General features: G+C 39.1%; 1 protein-coding gene across 2 annotated transcripts in view; it reads right to left on the reverse strand.

Annotated features, from left to right (window-relative positions):
• Window positions 1–500: 500 nt before the first annotated feature.
• The window catches only part of tnpo3.L (transportin 3 L homeolog), a 39,045-nt gene continuing 25,756 nt past the window's right edge, over window positions 501–13,789 (reverse strand). The window contains exons 15-24 of one of the 2 annotated variants that reach the window (XM_018252806.2): window positions 11,922–11,954; window positions 8,558–8,618; window positions 7,723–7,863; window positions 6,831–6,947; window positions 6,534–6,628; window positions 4,662–4,818; window positions 3,392–3,559; window positions 2,970–3,082; window positions 2,340–2,431; window positions 501–1,222 (exon numbers count right to left, since the gene is read on the reverse strand). In XM_018252806.2, the coding sequence (XP_018108295.1) occupies window positions 2,371–2,431; window positions 2,970–3,082; window positions 3,392–3,559; window positions 4,662–4,818; window positions 6,534–6,628; window positions 6,831–6,947; window positions 7,723–7,863; window positions 8,558–8,618; window positions 11,922–11,954 (946 nt within the window). In that variant the 3' untranslated portion in view covers window positions 501–1,222; window positions 2,340–2,370. The remainder of the gene's footprint in view (window positions 1,223–2,339; window positions 2,432–2,969; window positions 3,083–3,391; window positions 3,560–4,661; window positions 4,819–6,533; window positions 6,629–6,830; window positions 6,948–7,722; window positions 7,864–8,557; window positions 8,619–11,921; window positions 11,955–13,789) is intronic. The other variant, XM_018252807.2, reaches the window with a different exon arrangement.

Consider the following 13,789-nt stretch of genomic DNA (forward strand, 5'->3'; position numbering starts at 1 on the left):
ATTGTGGGGAGTGTAGTCTTGGCATCAGATGTTTCATACACTTTCTGTAGACTGGCAAACTGAGAACAGTAAAAGTCACGCTGCTTTTGATGGCAAACCCATTCACAAATAATATTACAGAATGTTTTAATTAATGTATATTTTAACTGAATTCTTTCATTGTGCAAAACTCCTTTCGTTTACTATATAACCAAATTGTGCAGGTGGCAGTGCCATAATTAAGCTTGACAAATAATGGAAGTGTGAGAGTCTGCATCTAGAGATTTCACCACCCACAAAGCAAGACAGGAATGCCGTTTTACTGCCAGAAAGTCGACAGCGACCCTGAGTTACAAAGGAAATATATTTCATGCCGGAAAAGTTTCAAAAACAATAGTTTTCTCTAAAACAAAACACCACCCATTTTATATTTTTTTCCTGCCAGAACGTAGGCATTTTGATTGTATCAGCATGCCTTTAATGATGCACAGAAAGGTGAGTCATAAAAGGATAACTTCAGCTCATTTTTTAAATTTTATTTTGCATGTTTGTCTTGTTTCATTTCACAGAAAGTTTAGCTCCATTATTTCAGTTTTTCTGTTTGCTTCCACGCAAATCCCAACTCCGTCGGCCATTGATATTTAAACGGCTATATTTTCTTTTTTTTTCAATTTTATTACTTTTTCTTTTTTTCTGTTTATTTTGTTCATTTTTATTATTTTAAAACGAGTCCATCAAGGAAAGCTCTAACCCCTTTATCCCCCACCTCCTTTACCTGATTCATCCCATCTCAAAATTCAAGTGTGGTGCCCAGGGACCCCACACTTGCTTTGAGAGTACCCCTTCATCCCCGAGGTCTAGGAATACCTGGCACTACTGGGGAATCACTTGCCAGTGTACAGCGGGCTGGCTGGCTGCTCACAGATTGCCTTATTGCTGTGGAGAGAGTGGCTTCATTTTATGGCCATCACAATTCACCACAGCTCTGTACGGAACATTGACCCTGTTCAGAAGTGAAGGGTTTAAACTTTAAAGCTCTTTTTTTCCCCAGTTTTCATTTTAGATTCTTCAGCACACGTAACACAGGGACGCTTTCCTCAAAGCTCGCCTGGTATTCTTTTCGCTGACTATTGCTCTGCGTCCCCCTTTTGGCATGACACACACTAGGGGGTTATAGAAGCCGTTCCACAATGGTTCTCTGTTCAGAAGGTGCCATCTGAGTAGACTGGGTAACCTGCCGTCTCTGAAGGAGAAAAAGAGCACAATGATGAGTGAAGTTTACCCCAGCAGGTAAAATGAACCATATATAGTTTTTCTCATATGCAGCACAGTAACTTCCCAACTAAAATAAAATGCAAACTCAAATTAACATTTCTTTCATACATTGATCTTCTATTTGGTCTATTTCCCAATAGAAAATGACCTGGAATTTTAGTATTAAAGACAATGCCCTGAATCCTTTGCGAAAGATTTGGCATAATACCAAACCCGGATCCTAATTTGCATATGCAAATAATGGGTGGGAAAGGGAAAACATTTTTTATTTCCTTGTTTTGTGACAAAAAGTGACACGATTTCCCTCCCTAATCCTAATTTGCATATGCACATTAGGAATCATATTCGGTTCAGCCGGGCAGAAGGATTCGGCTGAATCCTGGACAAATCTCAAACCAAATCCTGGATTCAGTGCATCCCTACTGCAAACTATCACAGACCAATCCCCAGAGCAGAAACTGTTGAAAGGTGCACTCGTGTAACTATCACCAGAGAATGAAGACAAACACTGACAACCAAATACCAGGCAATAACCTGGTACAGGTATCGGGTCTGTTATACAGAATGATCGTGACCTGTGGTTTTCCAGATAGCGGATCTTTCTGTAATTTGGATCTTCATACCTTAAGTCTACCAGAAAATCATATAAACATTAAATAAACCCAATAGGCTGGTTTTGCTTTCAATAAGGATTAATTACATCTTCGTTTGGATCAAGTACAAGGTACTGTTTTATTACAGAGAAAAAGGAAATCATTTTTAAAAATTTGGATTATTTGGATAAAATGGAGTCTATGGGAGACAACCTTTACTGTAATTCGGGACTTTCTAGATAATGGATCCCATACCACTATAAAATTACTCTTGTATTTCACACTATTGTCCCATTTTAGACCTAATCTGCATTCCCATGCTCCAGATTATGCTTCATCAGTCACAAGTGCCTTTGGTTTTCTTTTTCTAACCTGGATGAAAAAGTGCAAGTGGTGTTGTGACCAGCTGGAATTTAGTTTCCGTGTAGTTTAGCTGAAGAGAGACTGATATATGGTCAGCACTTAAGAAACATGCTCTATCTTGATACGTACCTAAGAAGACAGGCCTTACGAGGGAGCACAGCTATCGGAATAACCTGGTGAAATCTCTCAGAGCCCAACATACCTGTTTACATTCCTCAGCACTGAAAGAAAAACAAAAATACAGCACAATAAAGTTACTATACGATAAACAAGTAGTATCAAATCCTGTTTGTTTGCAATTGGTTGCAGGTAATCACAGGTCTTTTGTGAAAGATGCCATATTTGAACTAAAACCAGTATATTTGTTACATCTTTAGAACACAAACATTAAAAAAATCACTGTATTCAGATGGCAAATGTTCCCCTTTAAAAGGGTGGGCCTGTGTTTGCCAATGACTCAATGTGCTGCTGTAAGGGAAAAAGCAAAATGTTGAAATAAAGCTGGTTATACACACATAGTTGAGGCATTTATGTGTTTAAAGTTGTACATACATGAGCAGATATGGTTGGGCTGTTTGGCTTCTTTTGACCATACTGTCCAATATCTGGCCATGTAAGTCACATTACAGATGATCTGTTCAAACTGGAGATGTACCATGCAACAGGATCATGGGATATCCGAAGAGACCCACAGACTCTCTTCACACCCAGCACTTCTATGAGCCCTATTCATTAGTATTTAAGCAATTATTCACCTACCTTGTGACTTGTTTGTGGAAATCTGTTAATTGTTTGTTTGTGACCGTTGCTGCTCCCCCTGACATCTCCTTTGGTAAACTCTTCAGAGAGGATTCCAACCAACGGCAAAATGTCTGAAAACATGAAAGTTCTCTTAAATGTAGTAATTCCCTAGTTAACACATTGCTATGCTATAGCCATGGGTTTATAACCCAATTTATATGTGCAGAAATAAAAATGATTTATATTAACATGGTCATAGAAGAAATTGGCTTTAAAAGCTTGTTCACTTGGAAGGAGTGGTCCTAAAAAACAAGAAAGAGCGACATCTACTTTGACCATGGAATTCTCTACATTAGAAAAAGTGCAAATGAATGCCTCCAATACATGCTGCAAAATCAAAGTATTTTGTGCTTGTTGAAGTTATAGGTGCTCATACTTACCGGCCTATCAAAGATCATAGCCTCCCAGAAAACCTCGGCTACATCAGGGAGTGTGTAGGGTGGAAGGCAGAAGCAGCAAGCATGGATTAGCTGGCTTACCAACTGCTGCCCTACTTGAGCCAGAACTTGATGGATTAAGTCTTTACGAATCTCAAAGTTTTCTTCATGCTGTATAGAAACATTAAAAAGTTATTGTAAAAAGTGGTTACTGTAAAACAGCACTCTAAGTACCAAGGGCTGGGTCCCTATCCAGTTTTTTTTTAAGTTTGCATGGCCGAGTAAGAGTACAGTAAGCAGTTACAAGTGGTGCAGCTAAAACACTTTTGGACAGTATGGGACCTGTTATCCAGAATACTTGGAAGCTGTTATCCAGAATGCTCAGGACCTGGGGTTTTCTCGATCTTTCCGTAATTTGGATCTTCATACCTTAAGTCTACTAGAAAATCATGTAAACATTAAATAAAACCCAATAGGCGGGGTTTGCTCCCAATAAGGATTGGTTATATCAGTGTGGATCAAGTTCAGGGTACTGTTTTATTATTCTATGGGAGATGGCTTTTCCGTAATTCATAGTTTCTGGATAATGGGCCCCAAACAGAATTCTAATAATATAGGTTTTCACTGTATATGCAGTTAATCAAGAAGCATTTTAGCTGTGACAGATTTTAACCTGGACTTTATGCAGTTGCATGGTGGCCAAAATATTACCTCTGTGGGTGAGAGCAAAATATATAAACAGGCCGGCAACATAAAGTGCAAAAATACCCCCTTTTTTTGACACAAGCTCATTCTGCTGGACTTAAGTAAAAAAGGTGCATAAATACTTTGTTGACTCTCTGCCCCAGACTCTCTGCCCCAGACTCTCTGCCCCAGACTCTCTGCCCCAGACTCTCTGCCCCAGACTCTCTGCCCCAGACTCTCTGCCCCAGACTCTCTGCCCCAGACTCTCTGCCCCAGACTGTCTTTCAAAACTTTCTTTAGTATGTTCCATGATGAAGTGATAGATTCTGGGACTTCTCTGTTTTTTAGAAAACCTGTGCACTGCCCACCATGTCTCCTCAATCTTAGATGCCTCTCTGCACGGTGGTCATATTATATACATACTATAAACAATGTTTATGAATCAAGCTTCCCACTGAACTGATCTTATTTTAAGCAGCAAGGCAGCAAAAGAGAAAAAGAAAGACAGTAGAACACCAAGCCTTCAGTAAAGGCTGCATTCTTCTTATGAAAAGGGAGGAAAAAAGATTCAAATTGATAAGGCACTCACATCATTGGACACCCCGGTGTGTAGAAGATCACGCAGGAACTTCATGACACTACAGTTGGCATCCCGATGGTCTAGAGCAGTGGCAGCTATAGCCCACTGCAACACGTGGATCACAATCTGACTGCGCAGAAGGACGACGGGACAGCGCTGTACAAACCTGGGAGGGAGTGTTAGCTGTTAGTGCACTGTCCTGAATGTCTTGATACAAACACCTAATATCTTGTGCTTCAAGTGTTTTAATATGACTAACAAATAATTAAAAAAAAAAAAATTATGAAAGAGAGCAGCAGACAAAACACCCCTGTGTGCCTGTCATTGATCTTTATAGTAATAAAAAGAACCATGGTGGACACATACAAGTGTTCAGTGTTTTGTCTGCTGCTCTATTTCCACCCAACAGCAATTACTGACAAAATGCACTGTGCTTCATTAGTGTAAAAACCCTGAAAGCCCAAAATTGGGTTTTATTTGCATAACGATGTTAATTTGATTATTGGCTACAATTCAGTGTCTACATTTTCAAAGATGCTAACGCGTTTCGTAACCAGTGCTCTGAGGAAGTGACCCACGTGGTCACGAACGCGTCAGCAGCTTTGCATATGTAGACACTGAATTGTAGCCAATAATCATATTAACAGCTTTTAATGGATGAAATAAATAGATGACGTTTTAATACAAAGTGTGAGTGACTGCAGTTGATCCCGGACAGAGAGTATGTTATATATGTTGAACACCTTTGTTGAATATGTTGCTTAGCTTTCCATTCAGGCCATCTACTAGCCATCAGCCCTTCTAATGGCCAAACTACTGCCTGGTAGCTAGGGAAAAGCCTTAGCGATCAAACAACTTAATTTCCAAGCCGGAGTGCTGAACAATAATGTAAATAAATTAAGATCAATTTCATATTTTCTCCAAATTCTCAGTTACTATAAGGTGAACTATCTTTTCAAAGTCCACTAAACATGTTTACTTGCCTAACCAAGCAACTGTAGCTACTTCAGATCATAAATAAAACTTGTTCTCTATAAATAGGAATACGTGTGTGTGTTGCTGAATGCTACATTCATAAAGTTAGCACCATCTATTTTAATTTTTTTTTAACCAAACAAATGTCTGGTTCAGTGAATGAGAGGAACTATAACAAGAGACCTACTTACGTTCTAGTTATAGCGACTTTTTTACTTGCATATTGCCTGGCGTACCTGAGCCATCCTGTTTTTCCAGCTTATTGATGTGGGAGTAGAGGCCAAAACAATGGCCTTCTTTGTGTCGTCTGGGGTTGCTCTAAATACCTGTCATGCGAGGGCTGCATTGGGCTGTGGATGCAGACTTCTCATGATGGTTTTAGACAGGCTCCAAATGTGATCCACATTGTTTTCCTGCCATACAACTGGATCAGCCTGATTTGGAACACTACTAAAAGGATTTCAGATCATTAAATGCGAAAATCCTCGTCTGGCAAAGGTGCTAAAAAAGTAGATGTATGTGTGGTCTGAAAACCTGATTTTTTATTTAAATCACAACCCTGACTTGTGAGTAAGAGGGCAACTAAAAGGAGAGGTTCATAATACGAAGGGTCACCTTTTCTCATCTTCCGGCCTGTTACCAATTAATACTGATTTAGCTATGGACTGATCATGTCTATACAGACAGATAAAATCCCATGACTCAAAGAAAAAAAACACTCAAAGAGTCACAATCATTTTTCAACACTAATCTTATTAACCGACCATATGAAATAGGTTTTAGGTGTTAAAAAAAATATTTTTACCAGATGACAGTATGTCTCTTTAGAAATACTACTCACTCCATGTCAGCATTATCATCTTTTACCATTTTCTTAAAACAATCCACAGACATTGGCAAGGTTACCTGGTAAGCAATCTGAACAGGTCATCTACAGTATCTGGGTGATTTCGGAGACCATTTTGCCGCTCCAGGAGTTGAAACGTTGGGATACATAGAGCCTAAAATTACAAACACTTTAAATATATTTCTTTGAAATATTCTAATTTTCTTAACATTTGTTGGCACTTTTGATTTGCAAACCAGTGACAGTACAGCAAAATGCTGCAAAAAAATTAATGAGGAAGGCAGAGAACACTGCACAGGACTACATTTTGCTTTGCTCCCAGTTAGTTAGAACAAAGCTGTGTTAATAAAACTGACCTGTAGCATATCCAGCAGTCCCTGCTGGCAGCCTTCCTCCATTCCATATTCATCCACTAGGATACTGCCAAGGTACAGGAAGCATGAATGCTGGTGAATATGGTACACCTCTACCATCTGAAAAAAATGAAGAAAAACAAATATATCTAAACAGTTGACTAGTTCCAAGTGTTCATAAGTCATAAATGATTTAGTCACTTTAAATTTGTTTTACACTCTTATTGCTGGCATGGTTCCTACCAAACATTTCATTTTCATTTTCATTTGATTGCAGAACACAATGCCAAAAGCACTGTGGCCATGTGCCAGTGAGAACAAAGAACCTATGTGCACATAAAATTTTACCTGCAGCATATATGCGGTTTCATTTACAAAACAGGCACAAACCCAATGTATCTTGCACGTTACACTTTGCCCGCTGGATGTGCTACCTACAGGCACAATGCACTGCAGAATGGAGCACTACCAGCACTGCATGCTATAAAGACAATACAAGGGTGTCCCCTGGCGTACTCCTACCTTGCACATCTTGAAGGCAGGAGCTATAGAAGATTTTCGGCACAAACTACAGCTTACACATGGCAGTGGTAATGGCACAAGTGCCTAGGGAGGAAATTTGGGTTTGTGCTCTGTACAGCTGTAAATGACTCCTAATATGTGTTTTATCTAGATAATCTTCCATCTATTAAAAGTCTTGTATCAGCACCTTTTCTATAAAATATCCAAGTCTGCCATATTTGGGAGACAGTTTGTTAAGAAGCTCAATTCAATTCAAACTCCTATAAAAAACTGGCTTGTGCCAAAACTGCTGAGAAGTAGTAATGCAGCCGATAATACTCAACAGTGGAAGATCAGATTCCGTCATTTGATCGCACTAAATGTGTCACAGTACCTGTGTGACTAATGGCTGGAGGAGCGCAGCAGATCCTTTCCCCACACAACGCACAGCAAAGCGAAGGCATCGACAACAGCGCTCAACAATTCGATTGTCAGCACGGTGCTTGTTCATGGTTTCTGACAACACAGGCCATATCTTTAAAAAAAAGAAAAAACAAACTGTGATCTATGTTCATCAACTGGAAGCAAAACATTGTTTTCATGTGAGCAGGAATAGGGTTGATGTACATCCGACCATATATTAAAGGGAATAAAACAATTTTAACAGATTGCACCCTCCAATGGCAACACCCTGCCACACTACTGTGGACCCCCTAAACTTTACTTGCTGTACCTGGTCTCAAAGCACAGTAGAAAAACTGAGTTGGCAGCTACTTCAGGTCCTCTTCTTTGTGATCTCAACAGGACTAAGTGAAGTGCAAGTTTATTCAGAAAAGCAAGATGGCACTTGCCAGCTCTGCTATGCAACCCTTCTATCTAAAACCAGGTAAAACAGGAAAGTTTAGGGGGTCCCCAGTACTGCGGGGGAGGGTTGAGCTGTTAAAAAGGTTACAATCTTCTTTATAATTAAATTATATTGCCTGTACTCAGCAGCTATAGTCCCATGTGTTTCCCCTCCCCCTTCAAGTGGCTTGACTGGCAACAACAATCACCTAAAAATAAGAGAGTAGCTAGTTGCATCACATTCCCTGTGCTCCCCTGACCTAAATTATCATTTTAACAAAAACTTACAAAAAGCATTCTAATGTAATTAACATGTGTGCATGTGTGGCAGGTAATTTAGGCTGTAAGTCCAACTAAGGACTATGAACGACCATGTGGTTCCTTACTTCCTGGATGACTTTTTGGCACGGGTGGGTCTGTCCGTTTTCCACTGTAGGGTTGGTATGCCTAGAAATGACAAAAGATAGTTATACAAAGTGACTGTTAAAAACGAGTCTGAGGATTTGCTGCATTCTAACGAGAGTCTTAAATGCTTACAGCTAGATATAGAGTTGTGCCCAAACATATAGACACCTTTGCACTTTTTTCAATAATGCACCTGTTCTGCTATAACATTTTAATTATAATAATGCTATGGTATTCACATATGTAATTCATGTGTTTTGCAGTAAAACAGCAGAAAAAAAAGATAGAAAAAATGTTACTCTAATTCCAAACAACATGGTCTGGACAAAATTAGCAGCACCTTTCAGAGGTTCTGTGAAATATTCAAGCAGATGATTTAGAAGTGAACCCTGATGCACTGTGATGTAGGTGTCTGCAATATACACACATTCAGCCAGTCTGAACTTAGAAAAGGTGTGTCTCATTCTGCTGCATGTGTTTGTATGCATGACTATATTAACAAGGAGGGGGTAAAAAAACAGAGTAATTCCTTATCAACAGACCCAGTGTGATTAATTTAAATACTGATGACAGCTGGCTGAAGGACATTCAAAACAGAGTTGAACATGTAAAAGCAAATAGAGATAATTGTATTCATTCCCCAGTACTAAGAGAGCTTAGTTATTAAGTAAACCATTTTACTTAAAGGAAAACTATACCCCCCAAACAATGTAGGTCTCTATTAAAAGATACTGAGTAAAACAGCTCATGTGTAAAACCCTGCTTCATGTAAATGAACCATTATCATAATAATATACTTTTTTAGTAGTATGTGCCATTGGGTAATCATAAATAGAAAATTGCCATTTTAAAAAATAAGGGCCGCCCCCTGAGATCGTACGATTCACTGTGCTCACATACAAACCACATGTAAGGTCACATGAGCCAATTAACAGACAGAGTTCTGCCTTTTGCTTCCTCACTTCTTCCTGTTACAGTTAGTGTTGTAGTATTTCTGGTCAGGTGATCTCTGAGGCAGCACAGATAGAGTCACGAAATGGTGGTTCAAGGCAAGAGATGTAAAAGGGCAATATTTATGTAAATATATATTCCAGTTTAGTAAGATTCTTTAATATGTCATTCAATTTGATATAAACTATCTGTTGATTAAGTATTCATTTTGGGGGTATAGTTTTCCTTTAATATTCCAGAATTCTTTAATGTCTGGCATGGTGCATTGGAAGATTGCCTAAATGCTAATAAGACATTAGGAGTCTCATTCTCAGCCTGAAAGCTATAGGCCTGTTAGTTTGACATCAGGAAAGCATTTTATAGAGAATAATAAGGGATAAGATACAGAATACATTTTAATCACATCACAATACTATGGGTTGAGCCAAAATAGTCTTACATAGATCTTGCCAGACATATTTAATTGCCTTCAGTGAGGTGGTGAGCAGAAGCCTGGACAATGGGTGGCAGAGGATGTGATCTACTTAGACTTTGCTAATGCATTTGATGGCAAGTGAATGGTTAAATTAAGGAATATTATCCCAAAACATATTTGTACTGGTATTGAGAATCGGCTGAAGGATAGGTTACAAAGAGTGGCAGGAAATGGAACATTTCCCATATTAGTGGAATACTGTAAGGGGTCTGTCTTTGGTCTTTTTAATTTGTTCATAAATTACTTTCAGAGGTGGAATTGAAAGTACTGCTTTTCTAAATTGTGCAAACCTATAAGTTCCACACAGGATATTGGGTTTTGAAGAGAGATTTGACTAAATTGGAGAACTGGGCAGCAGATTGACAAATGAGGTTCAACTCTATTAAATGCAATGTTACACACTTGGGCAAAAATAACATGAAGGATCATTATAAATTTAATGGAATTATGTAGGGGGCTGATTTGGGCATTTTTGTGGATAAACAGCTATGTAACTCTAGACAGTTTCACTCAGGGGCTACTATATCAAATCATGTACTACTCCCTTGCATAAAAAAGGGCATTAAGTTAAGGGCTCTTACTCATGAGCGTTTTTACCTGCGCTCCCCTGCGTTCCGTTTTTCAGCGTTCAGCCGCAGGGGAGCGCAGGAATAGACGCATTTCATTATTTCAAATGGGGCTGTACTCACACAGGCGCATGTAGGCGCCGAACGCAGGTTGAGACGCAACATGCTGCATTTTTCCTACGTTCGGCGCCTACATGCGCCTGTGTGAGTACAGCCCCATTTGAAATAATGAAATGCGTCTATTCCTGCGCTCCCCTGCGGCTGAACGCCGAAAAACAGAACGCAGGGGAGCGCAGGTAAAAACTCTCATGAGTAAGAGCCCTTACTCAAGGGATGAAACCATAATTTTGTCTCTTTACAGATCCCTGGTAAAGCCTCATCTTGAGTATGCAGTGCAGTTTTGGCCCTAGGGCCTTAAAGGGGTAGCTCGCCTTTATATTGAACTTTTGTTGTGTTTTTAAAAAACATATTTAGTTTTTGTTCAGCAGCCCTGCAAATTTCAATTGCTAGGATCTAATTTGCCTTAGTAACCAGGCAGTGGTTTGAATGAGATGCTGGAAGAGAGAGACTGCCTGAAGAGAAAGATAAGTAATAAAAATTAACAATAAATATAAAACTGTAGCCTAATAGAGCAGTAGTTTTTAGTTGCCAGGGTCAGTGACCCCAATTTGAGCACTCAAAACAGGCAGAAGAATATTGAGCTGGAAAGAGAGCAGAAATAGGCAACTAAACTAAAACAAATGGAGCAAATGTGTGTATGTGTGTGTGTGGGGGGGGGTTCTTTTTCCATAGGAAAAAAAACAAAGGACAAGTGGCCACTCCTTTAAACTTAAGGAACAGAACTTTTACTTGAAGTAATGCAAATGGCTCTTCAGAGCGAGGATTTTAAGCTGTGGAAAGCCCTGATGACAGATTTCATTACAGCCATTTTTTAATGTGCAGATTTGCCTATGCATATACAATATGTAAATGAGGAGGTCAGTTACACAAATCCATTAGAAAGCATGGACAATCTCAAGGCTACAAGTCCATCAACAGAAACCTTAATTTTACTGTCTCCACCATATGCAATGTTAAGAAATTTGAGGCCCATGGCACTGTAGACAATTTCCCTGGATGAAGACGCGAGAAAAATTGATCAAATTTTGCAGAAAAGGATTGTTCGAATTGTGGTGAAAGAAATTATCAACTGCCAGACAGCTTGAAGATGACCATCAGACACAATATATAGGTTTCAACTCGCACCATCCATCGCCAATTCAATAAAAGGGGGTTCTACGGCTGGAGACCCAGGAAGTCCCCACTGCTGAACAGAAACAAAAGAAAGCCCGGCTGGAGTTCGCCAAAACACACCTGAACAAGCCAATATCCTTCTGGGAGAATGTCCTGTGGACAGATGAGACTGAATTAGAGCTTTTTGGTAAATTACAACATCTCTTTGTTAAAGGAAAACAAATGAAGCCTTCAAAGAAAAGAACACCATCCCTACAGTCAAAACATGCAGGATGTTCACTGATAAGAAGATTACCAAGGCATTTTTAATCTGAATATTAAACCTAGTGTAAGAAAGCTGGGTCGCCAACACAGATCAGCAGGACAAAGAACTGAAACACATTTCATAAAGTACTCAAGAATGGTTAAAGTCTGGATCTAAGTCCTACTGTACACTTGAGATCTGAACAATGCATCTGGGAGAAGGCACACTTCAAACTTGGGAGAACTGGAGCAGTTTGCAAAGTGTGATTCAAACTGTCAGTAGAAACATGCATAAAGCTAATTTGTTGCAATATGAAGCACTTTCCTTAAATCCTTCAAAGGGCATACTACTGAATATTAAAGGAACAGTAAAACCAAAAAAATTAAAGTGCTTTAAAGTAGTGAAAATATCATGTAGTGTTGCCCTGCACTGATAAAACTGATGTGTTTGCTTCAGAAACACTACTATAGATCATATAAACAAGCTGCTGTGGAGCAACTATGGAAATTGAAAAACAGCTATATGGCACAGGTTAACTAATGGATAACAGATAACACCATTAGACAGACAGAGCTTATTTGCTATCTGCTGTGTAACCTGAGCCTTTTCTCCTTTGACTGGCTGCCCCCATTGCTACACAGCAGCTTATTTATATGAACTATAGTAGTGTTTCTGAAGCAAACACAGCAGTTTTATCAGTGCAGGGCAACACTGCATTATATTTTCATTACTTTAAAACACTTATTTTTTGACATTACGGTTCCTTTAAGTCTAGGGTGTCAATCTTGTCAGTGTCATTTTTTTTTTTTTTTTTTAGATCTGAAAGGACTTAAGTTCTAAATGGAATAATGTTCCATCATCATAATAGCAAAACAAGAATTTGTGAAAACCTGGGTTTTAAACTTTTCTTGAAGTAGATAAATTAAGTAATTTATTTGAAAAAAGTGCTAAGGTGCCAATATTTTGGCCACAACTGCATAATATAACATTATATATCATCAGTGTGATGCATCCCTAGCAGCTCCTATGCAATAACATTGCTTGACAAATAAAAGCTAAAGCAACATTCTAGTTACAATGAAATGCAGAGCAGCCTTGCTATTGCTTGTACAATTACTTTTGTGCATATTCAGAGAAAACTCTGTAGAAACCTGCATAATTTATTTTAGTCAGGAAGAACACTTCAAATACTACCCTAACTAAAATAAAAACCCATTTAAGGCAGACTATTACTCTGACCCTGTTGACTACTTAAACTTGTTGTTTGCCACTGACAGGCATAGCGTTGGCCCATCAGCGAGCACACAGAGAAGATTTTATTGCAAAGCTGCAAAGTTTCATGGTTCTGCAGCAAAATCTACCCTTTAAAGCAGTGCATTTTCTCGCTGAAATCTGTCCCAAGCCAACACAGTGCTTCTGGGTGCAGACACAGGAGTGGGTAAATGCCAGTGGATCAGCTGATTCTCAGCCTGTGTTTATGGGGCAAATGCCCCATATAGCATGAGCCTTAGACTCATGGTGCAAGTTACAATTTCTCCTCCACTATAAAAAAAAAAATCCTGACCCTGGCCAGTTGCCTGGCCTGTTCTAGACTGTAACAATAAATGTGCTTTTTCTGCCCTTGGTTTCAGCTAGACCAAGCAGATCATTAAAGCCCTTGAAAGACAGCACAGCCAGGTTCAAGTTTCTTCTGCAAGTGGAGAAACTGCCACATTTGCCATAAGCCTTGAGAATACAACATCAC

Source organism: Xenopus laevis, chromosome 3L (genome assembly GCF_017654675.1).
Source record: "Xenopus laevis strain J_2021 chromosome 3L, Xenopus_laevis_v10.1, whole genome shotgun sequence".
NCBI classification, from domain to species: domain Eukaryota; kingdom Metazoa; phylum Chordata; class Amphibia; order Anura; family Pipidae; genus Xenopus; species Xenopus laevis.